Raw genomic sequence first — 19,766 nt, forward strand, 5'->3', positions numbered from 1 at the left:
ATCGTTGCCATTGTCATCGATGGTTGCCATCGATGGCAATTCTGCAACTGGCCATCGATAGTGATAAACTATGCAATGGCTGACCATTGATATTTTTACATATCGATGGTCATCCATTGTGTTTGATTGACATGTGGACCAATCTTGTGGGCGGGGCTTCATGGGTGTCGGGGGGCAGAGCTATGCTCAGTGTCCCAGCACTTCGGGAAAAAAAAGGCAAAACATCGTTTTGCTGTTCCATCGATGGAGGGAAACTATCTGGTTCTCCCACCATCGATGGCAAAAGTATTCGACATCGGCCATGAACCATCGATGATTTCAAATCATCGATGGCCATCCCTAGTCAGTATTTTTTGGTTTTAGATTCTATTTATTATCCTAGGTGCTAAATAAATAGATTCTGATCGGTTGCTATCGGCAAATCCCATCTTTAATAGATCTCCCATCTTTTTTATTTTAATTGAGTAATTTTTTATTATTTTTTTCACAAAGCAAACATAAACTACAACTTATGGTGTGTACACACGGCAGGATATGCCGTGAGATGCGAGTCCCGATGCGATCAGATGATATCGGGACTCGCATCGCACGGCATGCTAGAGGGGCACAATTTACACTATATAGTGCAGATCTGCACTATATAGTGTTGCCTGCCCTCTCTATCTGGCTGCCGATTTGCGCTCACACGGGAGCGCGCATCGTCAGTGCATCGGGCTCGGAAGCCCTAAAAAAGCATGTGATTTGGCTTCCGATGTTCCCTATATCGGGAACATCGGAAGCCAAATCGGTACTTGTGTACTTTCACGGCTCCCACGATGTGCATCGTACAGGGAAAAATCGCATCGCATCGCATGAGATCTGATGCGATGCGATGTAATTTTTCACAGAAATTATGGACATGAGTTGAAATCATGTAAAATGCACCCCAAATGTCATTTTTCACACTGTACCACCCCCACTATCAACGCCAACCCGAAGCGTGGCGAGCGCAGTGAGCCCGCGAGGGGCGGAGGTACGCGTCCTACGACCTTTTCATACCCCCACTATCCACGTCGGCGTGGAGTTGAGAATAGAAAGTGTGGCGAGCGCACCAAAACCCCGCGAGGGGACACGGATACCTGTGAAGCCCGCGAGGGGACACGGATACCTGTGAAGCCCGTGAGGGGACACGGATACCTGTGAAGGTATCCGCGTCCCCTCGCCACGCTTCAGGCTCGGTTGCTCGCTGCGCTCGCCACACTTTCTATTCTCAACTCCACGCTGAAGTGGGGGTATGAAAAGGTCGTAGGACGCGTACCGCCGCCGCTGGCCACGCTTCGGGTTGGCGTTGAAAGTGGGGGTGGTACAGTGTGAAAAATGACATTTGGGGTGCATTTTTTTTTATACGTTTTTATTGATTTTTTGAATCAACACAGAAAAGAGCATACAATAGATATGTACAAACAATAGTAAGCCCTTATTCGTATCAGAAGGGGGAGACAGCATTAGTACAACAGTACTTCCAATAAACAATTTTAAAACAGAGAATTTTGTCTACATCTTTCTTATTTCGTCCAGTTTCTAGCACCTTCAAGATAGTGGGTGGTCGTATCATAATAGGAATAGTTAATAAGTAACTACTTTGCAGTTAAGATTTGGGGTGCATTTTACATGATGTCAACTCATGTCCATTATTTCTGTGAAAAATGACATCGCATCGCATGCGATTTTATCAAAAATGCATAAAAACACGGGAAAATCGCATGCCATGGCATGCCATGGGAGCCGTGAAAGTACACAAGTACCAGTTTAATGGTGTACACACCATTAAACTAGAAAAAAAAAAGGTACTCTTTACCTAGAACGGCGCCCGTCGCGGGCATCGCGGGTACATTTATGTATGGCCGCGACGCGACCGACGCGATGCCCGCGATTTCCCATTGAAACCAATGTTAAACATGGAAATCGTGTCGGTCGCGTCGCGGCCGGCCATAAATGTACCCGCGATGCCCGCGACGCGATGCTCCCGATTTCCCATAGGAATCAATGTTAAAAGGCGCGATGGACCCGATTTTACTGTTAAATGGCTCAATCCACCCGATTTGGCCATAGGAATCAATGTTAAATGGGCCACAGAGCCCATTAACCCTTAAATGTCCCCCCCAATTTTTAACGCCACCCCACGATCCACGCCAACCCGAAGCGTGGCGAGCGCAGCGAGCCCGCGAGGGGCGGCGGTACGCGTCCTCCGAACTTTTCATGCCCTACTATCCACTAGGGCGTGGTGTGAGAATATAATAGTGTGGCGAGCGCAGCGAGCCACCGAGCCCGAAGCGTGGCGAGCGCAGCGAGCCCCGCGAGGGGACGCGGATACCTTCACAGGTATGCGCGTCCCCTCGCGGGCTTCACAGGTGTCCGTGGCGAGGCGGACACCTGTGAAGCCCGCGAGGGGACGCGTCTACCTGTGAAGGTATCCGCGTCCGCTCGCCACGCTTCGGGCTCGGTGGCTCGCTGCGCTCGCCACACTATTATATTCTCACACCACGCCGACGTGGATAGTAGGGCATGAAAAGGTCGGAGGACGCGTACCGCCGCCCCTCGCGGGCTCGCTGCGCTCGCCACGCTTCGGGTTCGCGTGGATCGTGGGGTGGCGTTAAAAATTGGGGGGGACATTTAAGGGTTAATTGTGCTTATTTGGGCTCTGTGGCCCATTTAACATTGATTCCTAGGGCCAAATCGGGTCCATTGAGGCATTTAACACTCAAATCGCGGTCAATCAGCCTTTTTAACATTGTTTCCTATGGGAAAATCGCGGTCATCGCGGCCATCCCGATTTACCCGCGATGCCCGCGATGACCGCGATTTTTACCCCTGATCACCGCGATTTCAATCGCTGGCGCCGTTCTAGGTAAAGAGTACCAAAAAAAATAACTAAATAAATAAAAAAAGTTTTTTTAAATATGAAGACTATCACATGATATCTTAGTAAATAAACCCATAAGATGGGAGTTCTATTGAAGTTGACATGTTGCCCATAGCAACCCATAAGATTCTACGTGTTATTTATTTTTGCACCTTCTAGAACAAAATAGATAGAATCTGATGGGTTGCTATCGGCAACATCCTATCTTCAATATAACTTCCATCTTGGTAGATTTACACTTCAGGTTAATAATACACATTAACACAGTGCGTTCTCTACCTGATATATGACTGGAATGTCTTTACATGCCTCTGTGTGTGGCCCCACCTGTCTCATTACTCCTGTCATTCCCCAGTCTCCTCCTGCTGCTGCTGCTTCTGCTAATGACACCTGTACATAGATTATATAGGTGACACATATATATATATACCTGTCACTGCTATTTACAGCCACTCATTATGCAGCCCCGTCATAGGGAATGCTCATGCACGCAATGCACCTAAGGTTGCTGTACACAGTACAATGAATGCAGCATGCTACAGCCTACAAGTCACTGCAGCGGCAGCACCCTGGGGGGAGGGGGAACCAAAATAAGACAGAGTCCTCATATTAACACAGGGACAACATATGTTAGTGCTGGGGACTGTGTGATGCTTGTGGCATTCTGTTTGCCATACTTTGACACGGAATACCCTTCGCTTATTATCGCAATGCCGGCATGGTACCCGGATGCGGAAGTCCCGGCGCTCGCTAATGTGTCGCTCACACGGGGGAAAGGGTTTCCGGTCGGACCACTTGTGCAACGCAGTTTTCCGTCCCCCGCAGCTCATGAGCCGGTTACAGGCCTGCTGGTGTCACAGAGGACAGGGGAAGTGAGTAGGGTGAGTATCATTTGCAGGGAAGGGGCACAATACAGATATAAGGGCGCTTTGTACCTGTCAGGTTACTGGGGCACTGCCTTTGCCCCCCCCCACCACACATATTTAGTAGTGAAATACCAATGGTTGCCCTCACTTGGTTATTGCAGATGTGACTTTAGGGATTCTGGGGTCTGATTAACAGAAAGCGGTGATCAAAGGCATTTACAGTAACTGCAACGAAAAATGTCGCCTCTATTTATTATTATAATGGTTTCGCAGCAGCTATGGCACCTGTAACCATAGACTTACCTCTTTGCCAGTAAGTTGTAGTCCTTTATGCCCATGCACACTGCACCAGAATATCCTTTTCTTTCGTGTACGGGAAACGCAGTGTAACGCACTTTTTCATTGCATCTTCGCTTGCAGCTGAAGTGGCGCTGTCATGCTGTAAAAGGGAAATCTCACATTGGCGGAGTTCATTAATGACAGTTACTTTAAAAATGTACTTAACGTGCGGTGTGCTTGGGCTAGGTACACACTAGGAGGATGGGTCAGCTGCCCGGCCAATTCGCGATCTATCTGACAATTGGTAAGCGTGCAGTTGTCGACCTGATATCACAGAAGGCTGGGCATTTACATGTGTGTGCCAAGTTGTGATGTTACTCACCATCAGCCTTTGCCACAAGTATACGTAGCCGTCATCTGACCCTTTGTACAAACGGCACGATGACCCAATATATCTGCCGGCGGTTGTGCTGCACAGCTGTCGCGATATGCCTGTGAATGTCCTTGTTCACGCATGCTGCCGACACGGCCACCGTATATGGTCTGTTCAACTGGATGTATCAAGCCTTGGAGAGAGATAAAGTTGACCAAATCAACAATTAGCGTTGAACTGTCATTTTGTAGACTCTGTTGACGTGACAGTTGAAGTGCATGCTGATTGGTGGCTTTGAACAGCTTGTGCACTTTTTCTTTCTTAAGACCTTATAATGTACATCTCCCCTTTAATCTACTACTACGACAACTTGTTTTCTCTGCACATATGGAACCATCAGTGGTTATTATAACCTTCAGATGTTCCCAAACAATGTAAGCAATTTATTATTATTTTAATAAAGTAGCATCATCATTGTCCTGTTAATACTGACAAGTAACATAATGGGGGGGAAATTTACTAACATGTGATTTCTATGGGCAACCAATCAGAATCTACTTCTCATTTACTCAGAACCGTCTAGAACAGTGGTCCTCAACCTCGGTCCTCAGGACCCCCGAACAGTTCACGTTTTCCAGGTCTCCTCACAGAATCGCAAGTGAAGTAATTAGCCCCGCCTGTGGATCTTTTAAAATGTGCCAGTGAATAATGAGTGCACCTGCCGGGTGATCTGGAACACGTGAACTGTTGGGGACCGACGTTGAGAACCATCTAGAAGATAATGGACAGGATATGATTGATTGCCCAGAGCAACATCTCATGTGAAATAGAAAATTCCCTCAATGTGTCTTTTTATATGTTAATTTCCCTAGCAGCAACCTTGCCATGTCCTCCCTATCAAGCTACGCCCTCCGAATGTCGCGACTGAGCGCCAGGATCTTTGGAGAGGTGGTGAAGCCGACTGACACTCGCTCCATGAAAGTAGTGAAGCTTTTCAGTGAGCAGCCGCTTGCTAAAAGGAAAGAGGTCTATGACTGGTACCCGCCACTCAATATCTATGGGCCCCTGATGCGCAATCTGAGGTTTCTTGGGCTGTACAGGTAATTATTTACAGAGCGCTGTGTGGTGTCACCATTGTTCTGCAGCAGAAATACCCTAGCTCAGATTTGTCGTTTGAACTGGTTTCAGCTCAGAAGCCTCCCAGTGTGTATGGGCCAGCGGAGAGCGTGGATGCACAGTCCCGCATCATTGCCTCAGCGGGGTGGATGGCTTTTCATAGCGTCCTGTTATGGAAAGTCGTCCACAACAGGTAAAATCACTGAGAAGCGCAAAAATCGCTCAGTGTGTATGCACTGATTGATTTTTTATTTATTTTTTTCAGCCCAGCGATTTTCCTCATCATCGTTCTCCATACACGCTGGGCAAAATCACCCAGTGTGTATGGACCTTAATAGATGCAATAAATACAGTTGAGTATAACAAAACATAGGTATTACAGCCAGCACCTATGCAGGTACAGATTGCACACGTTTGATTTAATAAGCAGCGGAATGGTTTACCATGAGAGTGCACTTGTAAGGTTTTATTTTCATGACTCCTGGTTTTATTAACTTGATTTATTGTAAAGACAATGTCTCATGGGAAAAAAAAAAAATAGTCACACTGTAGGCGCAGTCACAATATTCAAAAGTTTTGATCATTACGGAGCTTAGCAGTGGTATTAAAATTAATTGCAATGTGTTTGGTTGGTGTTATACAGCACTTGCAGGCAGCCGCCTCTCCCCCCCCCCCCCCCCCTTCCCTACTAGAGTGCAGCCTTGGTGGGATGCTGTGGGGAAAGCGTGTTAATCATATTTAATAAATTTGGTTGAAGTCGATGGGTTTTCCACTTTGTGTATTTATTTATTTTTATCAATAAATACGCCTGCGGTGACTTTTAATTTTTTTTTTTTTTTTTTTAAATAAAGTTGTTTTTATTGAGAGTAGAGTGTTACAGACAGATCTCAGCGAGAAACATTCATATATCAGTTAAATATATTCTATAAGCATACAGAATATAATACAAATATTGTATAATGCAATAACTAAGCATCAATCTAAATTCTGTATTACCAATTATACTGAACAGTTATTGTAAGTAATAAGAAGATATACCTATATTTCTAATCTGAAATCTGTTTCCGATCTATTCATTCAAATATCATTATTTTTATTTAATTTTATTAAACCTCTTACCTAAGAATAAGAGAAGAAAAAAATGACAGTATTGTACAAATCCTATATATTAACGTCAGTGCTCTGACTGTTGTTCTTACAAAATCAAGCAACCGCATGTAGAAACAGCAATATTAAATATGCAAGTGGCTTGTGCAGCATAACTGCTTAACTGTTGCTTCACCGATGTCTCCACCAAAACGGAAATTTATACAGGAGGCTCAGGGTGATTTTTTTCAAATCAGGAACCAGCATTATTCTTCATGCCTCTTGTGAATAATAGGGTCAAAGGTAATAGGGTGTGAGAGATTTTGGGAGAGTTTTCCCAATTTTTTTTAAAGCGGCAACCATTTACATTGTAAAGCCAGGTTGTTTTTGCCATGTAATTGATTGGTGCTTTAAAAAAAAAAAAAAAAAAAAGGGAAAACTCTCCCAAAGGGGCCAATTATGATCACATATACAATGCAATCTCGGTGGTGCCCCGACAATGGGCTACCGCCATCTCAAAATGGTGGTAGCCCGGGGACCCGAAGCAATGTTGCTACATTGGCCAGCTTTGCATTCCCCATAGTAACCTTTCACTTTCTGATTCTCACCCCCCATTACATTTGGGTGAGGATGCCAGGAATAGGAGTGGGTTTAATGCATGGGTACCCTTGGGTTGGTGTGGCATGAATTGCTGTGGCTGGGCTGCTGTGTTATTGTAACACTTGATGTAACATTTTGTGTAACTAAAACTTTTTTTTTGTACTAATTTTACCCATTTAAACACCTTAATTACCAATCCTCACCTACATGACCCCTCTAGCACTTAGTTGCTACTTGTTATTAATGTTAGAATTTTTAACAATTTGGGCCAGATGCATCAAGCTTCAGAAAGTGTTAAAATTGAAAGCGATAAAGAACCAGCCAATTGGCTCCCATCTATCATGTTGCAGGTTGGATTTGAAAAAAAATGCTAGTTAGCAGCTTGTTGTTTATCACTCTCTCCATTTTATCACTTTTCTTTGAAAGCTTGCTACATCTGGCCCTTAAACTGCTACATCCTACTAGTTTAAAGCCTTGTGGTTGGGTTGTGCTGGTTCTGGAGGTCACCTGACCGTGGTAGGTGTGTCCATTATTTTGGCTGAAAAATTATGCATAGAACCTCAATTTTATGCTGTTAAATTTCAGAGTTTATTATATATGTTCTTAGGCATTAGAGCAGTGGTTCTTAATCTGTGTGCCGTGGCACCCTGGGATTTCTCAGCTGGCCTTTGGTGTTGCAACAGTGGATCCCACATGTATGCACGAGGCGTCTATTTATACCAGGTGCATCCTGCTGCATTACCATAGGAAGCCTCGTTTGTTGCATCCAAGGAAGCGGCTATGACCAGGAATGTATGGTGTCAATGTAACATAACATGTTTCCTCTTCTAGGGACGAGCATGAGGACTTTAAGGATGAAATGAAACGTTTGCGGCGACTACGTGGTAAAGGCCCGCCCAAGAAGGGCGAAGGCAAGAGAGCCATGAAGAAGAAATAATCTCCTTCCTATCCGGACAATGCACTTATACATTACAGCTGGGAAGGAAGGACATGGTGAAAGGTGCAGCAAGTCTCCCGTACACCAGCGTCGCCCCCCACTGGTCAGCCGGCAGAGGCGCATGCGTCACGGACTGCCACTGCTTGCATATAAAGAAGCCTGGCCGCTTCCCTAAATAAAGTTACCGTCACACCTTCCTGGGAACCGTTTGTGCCAATGTCATTTTAAATTCATCTGTGATTGGAGAACTTTGCAGATGATGCAATAATCTCCCATGGTAACGGGAAATATATATTCGTGTCATCCACTGTTAGGGCAGCTGTCAATCACAACCAACTTAAAGAGACCAACACCTTTATAGCAGAACAGGTTAACAGCCGCAGGTTCCCCAACATCGGTCCTTGGAACCCCACACAGTCCAGGTCATCTGTGGGTTTTTAAAACGTAACAATTGCCGATACGTAGTGCACCTGCCGGGTGACTTGAAGTGGTTAAACGTGGAATGCTAGTGCTACTTGTGGTTCGAAGCAATGCCCTAGGCCACATGTTATTTATATAGCGCACACATACTCCGCAGCGCTGTACATAGAATATTTAATATTCGCATCAGTCCCTGCACCAGTGGAGCTTACACTCTATATTCCCTACCGCATGTACACACACAGACATTCTAGGGTTGTTCTTATACTCTGTCCCCAGGGCCCCCACACAGTTCATGTTTTCTAGGTCACCTGAAGTGTGTTGGGTCCTGGGGACCGAGTTTGAATACCACTGCTCTAGGCTAGAAGCAGGTGACATAGGGCCTGGTGACTCGGAGGTACATGCAATGCCTGACATTTCATCTTTGTACGCAGCGGATTGGCCAGTGGCGTCTGATCCACCACCTGCATGCAAGGGTGCACCATTATGTCCATCGCAGCTAAGAGTATGGGGCCAGAACCACTGCGTCAGAGGGTGCACCATTATGTCCATCGCAGCTAAGAGTATGGGGCCAGAACCACTGCGTCAGAGGGTGCACCATTATGTCCATCGCAGCTAAGAGTATGGGGCCAGAACCACTGCGTCGGAGGGTGCAGTTGCTGGCAAGTCATTTATAATGTCATTTGAGACATATCCTCCAAAATGACCCATTCCATTAGGTACAAAATGCTATGGGCCGAGCAAAAATTCAAACTGCTGCCCCAACCTGTGCCAGACATCCCTGGCCGGGATTCACTGGCAATTGGTTTGGCTCTTCTAGTTGAATACTGCAACCACCAACACCAGACCACCATGGTATTCACGCACTTTGATGCGTGCAAAGTAGAGAGAGAAACAGCCAACTGGGCAAAACCTCGGCATTACGCCTACCTCTGAATCTGATCTATAGCCTGGAACAAACCTTTATTTTTTATTAACAGTGTCTTATAAAGCGCACACATATTCCGCAGCGCTGTACAGAGAATATTTGTACACTCACATCAGCCCCTGCTCCAGTGGAGCTTACAATCTATATTCCCTGCCACATGTACACGCACGCAGACATTCTAGGGTTAATTTTGTTGGAAGCCAGTTAACCTACTTGTATATTTTTGGATTGTGGGAGGAAACTGAGTACCCCGAGGAAACCCACGCAAGCACAGGGAGAATATACAAACTCCACACAGTTAGAGCCATGGTGGGAATGGAACCCATGACCTCAGTGCTGTGACCCAGTAATGCTAACCATTACACCATCCGTGCTGCCCCGTATATATAACACATGGTGGGGATAGAACCCATGACCTCAGCGCTGTGAGCAGTAATGCTAACCATTACACCATCCGTACTGCCCTGTATATATAACACATGGTGGGGATAGAACCCATGACCTCAGCGCTGTGAGGCAGTAATGCTAACCATTACACCGTCCGTACTGCCCCGTATATATAACACATGGTGGGGATAGAACCCATGACCTCAGTGGTGTGAGGCAGTAATGTAACCATTACACCATCCGTACTGCCCTGTATATATAACACATGGTGGGGATAGAACCCATGACCTCAGCGCTGTGAGGCAGTAATGCTAACCATTACACCATCCGTACTGCCCCGTATATATAACACATGGTGGGGATAGAACCCATGACCTCAGCGCTGTGAGCAGTAATGCTAACCATTACACCATCCGTACTGCCCTGTATATATAACACATGGTGGGGATAGAACCCATGACCTCAGCGCTGTGAGGCAGTAATGCTAACCATTACACCGTCCGTACTGCCCCGTATATATAACACATGGTGGGGATAGAACCCATGACCTCAGTGGTGTGAGGCAGTAATGTAACCATTACACTATCCGTACTGCCCTGTATATATAACACATGGTGGGGATAGAACCCATGACCTCAGCGCTGTGAGGCAGTAATGCTAACCATTACACCATCCGTACTGCACCGTATATATAACACATGGTGGGAATAGAACCTATGACCTCAGCGCTGTGAGGCAGTAATGCTAACCATTACACCATCCGTACTGCCCCGTATATATAACACATGGTGGGGATAGAACCCATGACCTCAGTGCTGTGAGGCAGTAATGCTAACCATTACACTGTCCGTACTGCCCCGTATATATAACACATGGTGGGAATAGAACCCATGACCTCAGTGGTGTGAGGCAGTAATGCTAACCATTACACCATCCGCACTGCCCCGTATATATAACACATGGGGGGATAGAGCCCATGACCTCAGCGCTGTGAGGCAGTAATGTAACCATTACACCGTCCGTACTGCCCCGTATATATAACACATGGTGGGGATAGAACCCATGACCTCAGTGCTGTGAGGCAGTAATGCTAACCATTACACCGTCCGTACTGCCCCGTATATATAACACATGGTGGGGATAGAACCCATGACCTCAGTGCTGTGAGGCAGTAATGTAACCATTACACCGTCCGTACTGCCCCGTATATATAACACATGGTGGGGATAGAACCCATGACCTCAGTGCTGTGAGGCAGTAATGTAACCATTACACCATCCGTACTGCCCCGTATATATAACACATGGTGTAATGGTTAGCATTACTGCCTCAGTGCTGTGAGGCAGTAATGCTAACCATTACACCGTCCGTACTGCCCCGTATATATAACACATGGTGGGAATAGAACCCATGACCTCAGTGCTGTGAGGCAGTAATGTAACCATTACACCATCCGTACTGCCCCGTATATATAACACATGGTGGGAATAGAACCCATGACCTCAGTGCTGTGAGGCAGTAATGTAACCATTACACCGTCCGTACTGCCCCCACAGTTATGGCTTCATATGTATCTGTTCATTTTGGATGCAGGTAGCTCAAGGTGTGGTATATGGTCCCGGCAGTCTGGATCCCGACAGTCATTAGCCCGACGTCGGGATCCCGACTGCCCGGACTCAGAGAGCATGGTGAGCGCAACAAAGGGTACTCTTTACTTAGAAGGGCGGCCATCTCGGGCATTGAATGCACTAAAAAATCAGGTGCGATGCGACAGACGAGATGCCCGAGATTTCCCATAGGGAACAATGTTAAATGTCTCAATTGACCCGATTTTCCTGTTCAATGCCTCAATTGACCCAATTTTTCCATAGGAAACAATGTTAAATGGGCCACATAGGCCAAATAGGCACCCTGAAGTGAATAATGGTCACCCGAATTGTTAACGCCACCCCACGATCAACGTCAACCCGAAGCGTGGCGAGCGCAGCGAGCCCGCGAGGGGCGGCGGTACGCGTCCTACGACCTTTTCATACCCCCACTATCCACGTCGGCGTGGAGTTGAGAATAGAAAGTGTGGCGAGCCCGAAGCGTGGCGAGCGCAGCGAGCCCCGCGAGGGGACGCGGATACCTTCACAGGTATCCGCGTCCCCTCGCGGGCTTCACAGCTGTCCGCGTACCCTCGCGGGGCTCGCTGCGCTCGCCACGCTTCGGGCTCGGTGGCTCGCTGCGCTCGCCACACTTTCTGTTCTCAACTCCACGCCGACGTGGATAGTGGGGGTATGAAAAGGTCGTAGGACGCGTACCGCCGCCCCTCGCGGGCTCGCTGCGCTCGCCACGCATCGGGTTGACGTTGATCGTGAGGTGGCGTTAACAATTCCGGTGGCCATTATACACTTCAGGGTGCCTATTTGGCCTCTGTGGCCCATTTAACATTGTTTCCTATGGAAAAATCGGGTCAATTGAGGCATTGAACAGGAAAATTGGGTCAATTGAGACATTTAACATTGTTCCCTATGGGAAATCTCGGGCATCTCGTCGGTTGATCGCACCCGATTTTTTAGTGCATTCAATGCCCGAGATTTTTTTACTAACGATGCCCACGATCAAAATCGTGGGCGCCCTTCTAAGTAAAGAGTACCCAACAAAGCCCCTCGCCACCTATTCTATTCTCCCTCTATGGGGGTTGTGGGCCTCCACGAGGAAGAATAGCGGGTGGCCGTCTGTCGGAGTTTTGACAGTCGAGTAAATGACTGTCGGGATCCCGTCCGGCACCCGGTAGCTCAATACTAGCATTGAGCATTGTTTAATCCCGGGATTGAAATAATGCCCCAGAATTAGCCACCCTAGTCTAAATGCACTCTACCTTGACTGACCTTCTAATATATGATTGCCATCACCTGTGTTGAAATATTTAATTGATAACAATGTTATTTCAACACAGGTGACTGCAATCATTAATTAAGAGAGAAGTCCACGTAGAGAGCATTGTGTCCCTCCTGCAATGGGTCATGTTGTATGGATTGCCTGTATTAAATTAAAAATAATGGTGTCTGGCTACTGTGACACCTATATGATTGGCAACTATTTTAAAAAGTATTCTTGTAGTTGTTCCTGGCTGTTGTTAGGCATTAGTTACAGCTGCTGTAATCAGCCTCTGTGTGTCTGTCCTGCCCAGCTGGAGTAATGATGTCTCTGTGTGTGTGCTCTGGCTCTGTTTCCTCTGTGGTGGACTCGCTCGTTACCTGAGCTTTGGCTGCTGCTTTGTGATTGGTTCTGGGCTGTATCCCTTCTCCTTTATCTTACTCAACCCAGCTGTGTTCTGCTAGTCAAAATTCTGAGCCTTAAGGTGCCCATACACGTACCAATTACCCGGTACTTTTTGTGCTAAAATAGCATCGCATCCCATGCACAACACATGCACAACGATGCTATTTTAGCACAAAAAGTACCGGGTAATTGGTACGTGTATGGGCACCTTTAGGCCACCCGCAAATGCCGGCTTCCTGTCAGTTACCACCGGCCACATTTCAATTACGCGCCATACGCATGTGCAGTCCTTATAATCACTCGGTCTGCGAATTCGCTGATCAGCGATCAATTCTGAATCAGGCCCTTGGACAGGTCTCGGGAGAACTTTGTGTACCTCACTCTCTAGTCCAGGGCTGGGCAACACCGGCCCTCCAGATGTTGATGGTGTTGCCTAGCCCTGCTCTAGTCTCTATTGCTCTCATAAGACAACACAGGACTCAGACACCCAGGTTTACTTACAGTTCACTCCCACCTCCTATCTATCCTCTGGCCGGGATGCACGGTCCGGTAAATCATAAAACCTGTGGTTCCGATTGATAGACAAGTCTACCCCAAAGGTCAACATGCAATATGTCGACACAGACAAAGGACCTTATTCTGGTCCATTTGCGCGGCCGCGTTACTTCGCACAGGGCCGATGTTTCTGTTTATGTAAAACATCTATTCGCATGCCGTGTGCACGTATGCGCTGTGCGAATGGTGGGCCAACGTACCACCATTCGCAAATTCGGAAAGTCAACATGAATAGGTCCACATATAGAGTTTTTTCAATATTGGGGGATTGTTTTTTTCATTCTTTACCATCCACGTGGACTACAAGGCCCGAAGCATGACGAGGGTACATGTTACAGTAATTGGGGGTCCATGTCGACAGATGTTGACATTGACACATTTTTAGAAAAACCCATGTTGACATTTTCCACGTGGACACTTTGTTTGTGTCGACATTTTGACCATGTTGACTTTTTGGCTAATGTTGACCTAGTGCATGCGAAACCTTTTTCATGTCAACCTATAGATGTCGATTTATTGACTGTCTGCCCGATTGTGCTGCTGCACAAGCGGGAGAGCTAGTGATGTCAGTGTGCTCCAGCTGGAGAGCCCCTTGGCAGATCGTGACCTGACTGTACAGTATCTCCTCGTTAATCTGGCTATGGGGTTTAGCCATGTGGCTAATCTGGCTAAGCCCCATAGCCTCCGCCTCCTCTAGCTTCCTCAAAAACGGTCTGCAGTATGGGGGCAGCCATTTTCTGTGTGTCACATTTTTTATGGCAGCAGGAGCAGGGAGAGCCGGACCGCAGACTGATTCGCCGGCAGCAGGTCCTGGGCAGACGCAGCGAGTAACAATAGCCCTGCAGCCACTGGGCGTGCTCTCATTTATCAGTATGTTAGCCATTGACAAGTTGGAGTGTGGGCAAACAGAGACACTGGAGGCTGCGCTGCACAGACACCCGAGTTTTCTGTTTGGCTTGACCGACCCAACAGGCCGTCGGCAGTCCGGCCCTGCAGTCGTCTGTTCGTGAGTTTCTTGCAAGTGCCGACACAAACTCCTTCCCCAATCACAGGAACGCCCATCACTTTTCTCATAGGCAGATGTATTAAGCCTGAATAAGAGATAAAGTGAAAGGAGATAAGCACCAGCCAATCAACTCCCAACTGTCATTTTCAAACACCGTTCATTGGCTGGTGCTTTATCTCCTTTCACTTTATCTCTTCTTCAGGCTTAATACATCTGCCCCACTGTTTGTCCCAAACACTACAGCTTCTGTGTGCATAGGGGTTTCCAGAGTTGATCACGTATGTGCAGTTGCGAAACTACTGTACATTAATATCGGCATTTCGACAGATCTGAATTGGGCACATTTTGAGGAAATCGGTTGGTTAATTACTGACCCAGCAAAAAATATTAACTCACCTGTTCATGGATAGAGAAATCCAGAAAACATGACCCTGTTGGTGGTGGTTGAGTACGGAATTTGAGAACCACTGATTACATAATATAGTGGATAAAGGGATATTTAAAGCAACAACTTATGTGCAGCAATTATAGGGAAAAGAAATCCTGGAGCCGCGCGCAGACTTTCCACCGTATTTATCAAAATATTAAGCAATGTATTTTCTCGTGGAAGAACTCTGTCACGTCTCTGTTATAGTGACAGATACTTCTGGAATCTGGGCCAGGCTGCTCTGGGGACGGTCTGTCTCCCAGGTACAATGTTTGACCCTTTCAAGCTGGTTAATAAGTCCGTGGGAAAGCGAGGTTGCAGATGTATTCATCTGTGCCGTCTTGCACTATTTGTGTGTTTCTGCAAAAATGCTAATTTCTATATTCACAGAGTATGAGTAGCAACTGTCACTGCTCAATTACCCAGAAACCAGGCCAATCTCCACAGAAGTTTTCCCTGCATAGGTATGTGGAATAATACAGCTTGTATTTCATACTCAGTAGCACATATTGGGGTGGGGTGGGGGGGGGGGGGGGGTGGGGGGGGGGATTCCTGAGTATCCAGAATCACAACTGATGGGCTAAATTCCTTTTTTTTCAGAGATGGGGACAGATGTGTCTCAGGAGCCTTAGTGAGGGCACGCTTGTATTGTAGACCACAGTACGGTTAACATTTGGGATTCCTTTCTCCCTAAGGGCCTTGTTCCCTTTCAACCAAATAAGAGGATTTGCCCTATCTACAACCTTATAAGAGCAATATACAGCAATAACCGTCAAACAATTCTTCATAATATCATCTCTAAATGAAGATTTACTCTACAATTTCTGATAGTTACGGCTGTTGATCAATTTTATGTATCTACCCCTGATGAAGTCAGTTTTGAGGAAACGCGTTGGGTTCCATATTGTTGATGATTCCATTTCCGTCAATCTGTAACTCTTATCCAGCGGATGATCATCTTCATTGTTGATGTCAATAGGCTGACTGCTAATACCTACATGGTGTGCTCATTTTAATTGTGATAATACATTTTTAAGTGTGAAAAATTATTTTTATAATGAAAAAAATTAAAAATATGTTTGAGAATTAGTTTTGATCAAATGCTAAAAGTATATGTATTAACACCTAAGGTTTGTACATCAGCCCCCTCTGAATCTTTGCTATATATATCTAGAGAGAGAGAGAGAGAGAGAGACATAGAAATTAGAGGCAAATCGGGACTGGGGGTGGGATGGAGAGTTTTTGGACTAAAAGCTGTCACAGCTCAGAGTGAAAGTAAAAACTGTCACAGCTCAAAGGGAAAGTACATTGCAGAAGCCGTCATTTTGACAGCTTTTTAACTAGTATATAAATGTCAGTCATATGTCAGTATGTATCAGTTCTTTGCAATCATATAACAGTACTACTAAGTCCGCTCTAAGCTAATGCTTCCAAAGCTAGTAGATGTACCTTCACTTGCTTCCAACAAATGGCTGTGTTTTGCAGTCACTTGTACACTAGACACAGTGGTCGAAGTGGGGCGGTATACGGGGGTATGCCATACCGCCACTTTAATCTGATCACTCAGCAGCGCATATTGTGCTTTTGTAATACCCCTGTACAACGGGGCAGTCTGGCAGGGGACGTTGATGGACAGGGGGGTGTCCGAAGGTGCGCACTATATTCACTCTTTACTTTTCCATACCCCCACTTCAAAATTTCCATACCCCCACTTCAAAATTTCCACTTCGACCACTGACTAGACATATATAGTAGACACATACTGACATGATATATAACACTTATATGGAACCCTCAACCCCATCACCACACACACACATATTTTGTGATGTATTTTTGTTGTTATTATAAATAAAGCTTGAAGGGCCCCACACATCACTGGTGTGGCACATAAATGGCCAGCGGCACGCGGTCTCCAGGACAATAAAGTTTTCTTATTCAATGACATTTTATGAACAAATGATCACATACAAAACTTGCTACCTGACGATCTTGCATTTTCCGTTCATTAGTATAGGGCTATATGTCTTGGCGGGTTGGAGCTGAAAAGTTAAAGAGGCGCTCACATTCTGTGTACACCAAGCCGAGCGTTAAGCTGGGTACACACTGGAGCGATATCGACCCTTCATGTAACTTCCAAATTAATTGGAATAACATATTGTCCGGATCGTTCAGTGTGTACTGCCAGTCTGTAATTGCATGCGATATCGTACGGACGTGCTGCACGGCCAACCAAATGCTGTGATGCTGTGCAAGGTAACATTGCTTAGATGTGTACAGCGGTTTCTATATGGTGGCCTGTTGGTTGCCATTCCGACCAGGTACACCTCGCTCCAGCTTTACACTAACTTAGTGCCGATTTCAAATTTCAGCTCCAACCCCCCTGAAAAGCAATCAGGCCTGGATATCTGTATCCACCATACCTGTCTACACATATATTTCTCTATATACTTCTCTATATACTTACACATATTCCTCCACTTATACCTGTATCTACCATACCTACATCTACAATATCTGTCTACCTCCAGATCCATCTATATATCTGTACTCTACCGGTCTACAGTATGTATGTCTATATCTGTATGTTCCCTACCTGTCTAGCTCCCTGTGTGGGTACACCTGTTTGTCCTGCCTGTGTCTACACCTTTCTATGTATATACCTACAACTACCTTTACCTATGGACGCTACACCTGTACCTGTCTGACTACCTGCTTATGTCAGTACACCTGTGTATACACATCTATGTATGTGTCTTGCCAGTGTAACAATGTAGATACATCTGTCTATGTATACACCTGTCCCTATGTGTCATACAGTACCTGTGGCTCTGTGTAGGTACACCTGTCTGTGTATACACCTGTACCTATGTGTCCTACCTGTGGCTCAGTGTAGGTACACCTGTCTGTGTATACACCTGTACCTATGTGTCCTACCTGTGCCACTGTGAAGGTACACCTGTCTGTGTATACACCTGTACCTATGTGTCCTACCTGTGGCTCTGTGTGGGTAACCTGTCTGTGTATACACCTGTACCTATGTGTCATACCTGTGGCTCTGTGTAGGTACACCTGTCTGTGTATACACCTGTGCCTATGTGTTCTACCTGTGCCTCTGTGTAGGTACACCTGTCTGTGTATACACCTGTACCTATGTGTCCTACCTGTGCCTATGTATGTACACCAGTTTGTGTATACACCTGTACCTATGTGTCCTACCTGTGCAGGTACACCTTTCTGTGTATACACATGTATGTATGTATGTATGTGTCCTGCCTGTCTCCCTGTGTAGTTACACCTGTCTGTGTATACACCTGTACCTATGTGTCCCTGTGTAGGTCCACCTGTCTGTTCATACACCTGTATCGAATTGTACCTATTTGTCCTGTCTGTGTCCCTATGTAGGTGCACCTGCCTGTGTATACACCTGTATCTATGTGTCCTGCCCGTGTCCCTGTGTAGTTACACCTGTCTATGTATACACCTGTATCTATGTGTCCTGCCCGTGTCCCTGTGTAGTTACACCTGTCTATGTATACACCGGTATGTTTGCATCCTGCCTGTGTCATTACACCTGTCTATATATACCCCTGTACAGTACATATGTGTCCCCGTGTAGTTAAACCTGTCTATGTATACACCTGTATCTATGTGTCCTGCATTTGTCTCTGTGTAGGTACACCTGTCTGTGTATAAACCTGATTCTACTTGTGCCCCTCTGTAGGTACACCTGTCTGTGTACACACCTGTATCTACCTGTACCTGCCTGTGTATGTATTCTACCTGTGTCCCTATGTAGGTACACCTGTCTGTATATACACCTGTAGCTGTCAGCCCTTTCTGTGTATACACCTGTATCTACCTGTACACGTCTGTGTCTCTGTGTAGGTACACGTCTGTGTCTGTATCTACCTGTAGCTGTCTGTGTCTCTGTGTAGGTACACGTCTGTGTATACACCTGTATCTACCTGTAGCTGTCTGTCCTGCCTGTGTATGTACACCTGTATGTATGTGTTCTACCTGTATCCCTATGTAGGTACACCTGTCTGTGTATACACATGTAGCTGTCAGCCCTGTCTGTGTATACACCTGTATCTACCTGTAGCTGTCTGTGTCTCTGTGTAGGTACACGTCTGTGTCTGTGTCTACCTGTAGCTGTCTGTGTCTCTGTGTAGGTACACGTCTGTGTATACACCTGCATCTACCTGTAGCTGTCTGTCCTGCCTGTGTATGTACACCTGTATGTATGTGTTCTACCTGTATCCCTATGTAGGTACACCTGTCTGTGTATATACACCTGTAGCTGTCAGCCCTGTCTGTGTATACACCTGTATCTACATGATCCTGTCTGTGTATACACCTGTACCTGCGTGTGCCCCTGTGTAGATATATTTAGCTCGCCCCTCTGCCCCCCTCTCACAGTGGAGAAGGGAACTGTGTAGTGTAGAGAAGACGAGAGGAGAGCTCTGACGTCAGGGCCGTCGCGGGAGCGCGCTCACTGCACCTGAGCAAGGGGAGGAGCCAGCCAGCGAGGGTTCCCCTTGTCTGACGTCAACCGCACCGTTCGGGTCACGCCCCGCATACCCGCGATTGGCCGAGCTTGAGGCGAGAGCGCGC

General features: G+C 46.3%; 1 protein-coding gene across 2 annotated transcripts; it reads left to right on the forward strand.

The window, feature by feature from the left end:
- Positions 1 to 3,625: 3,625 nt before the first annotated feature.
- MRPS33 (mitochondrial ribosomal protein S33) lies at positions 3,626 to 9,183 on the forward strand. 2 transcript variants are annotated; one of them, XM_083181199.1, is made up of 3 exons: positions 3,626 to 3,783; positions 5,293 to 5,520; positions 8,054 to 9,183. In XM_083181199.1, exons 2-3 carry the CDS (start codon positions 5,306 to 5,308, stop codon positions 8,157 to 8,159), a joined length of 321 nt encoding a protein of 106 aa, XP_083037325.1. In that variant the 5' UTR covers positions 3,626 to 3,783; positions 5,293 to 5,305; the 3' UTR covers positions 8,160 to 9,183. The 2 variants fall into 2 exon arrangements, with proteins under 2 accessions (XP_083037325.1, XP_083037324.1); XM_083181198.1 differs by having other exon boundaries at positions 3,632 to 3,783; positions 5,296 to 5,520.
- The last annotated feature ends 10,583 nt before the right edge of the window (positions 9,184 to 19,766 follow it).

Source organism: Crinia signifera, chromosome 4 (assembly GCF_055691185.1).
Source record: "Crinia signifera chromosome 4, ASM5569118v1, whole genome shotgun sequence".
NCBI lineage: Eukaryota > Metazoa > Chordata > Amphibia > Anura > Myobatrachidae > Crinia > Crinia signifera.

What these genes read in the sequence shown, in the direction of transcription:
- MRPS33 (XM_083181199.1), top strand. Translation starts at nt 5,306, where the DNA reads ATGTCCTCCCTATCAAGCTACGCCCTCCGAATGTCGCGACTGAGCGCC. An exon ending in AGGTTTCTTGGGCTGTACAG is followed by an intron (nt 5,521 to 8,053) that starts GTAATTATTTAC and finishes TTCCTCTTCTAG; the next exon opens with GGACGAGCATGAGGACTTTA.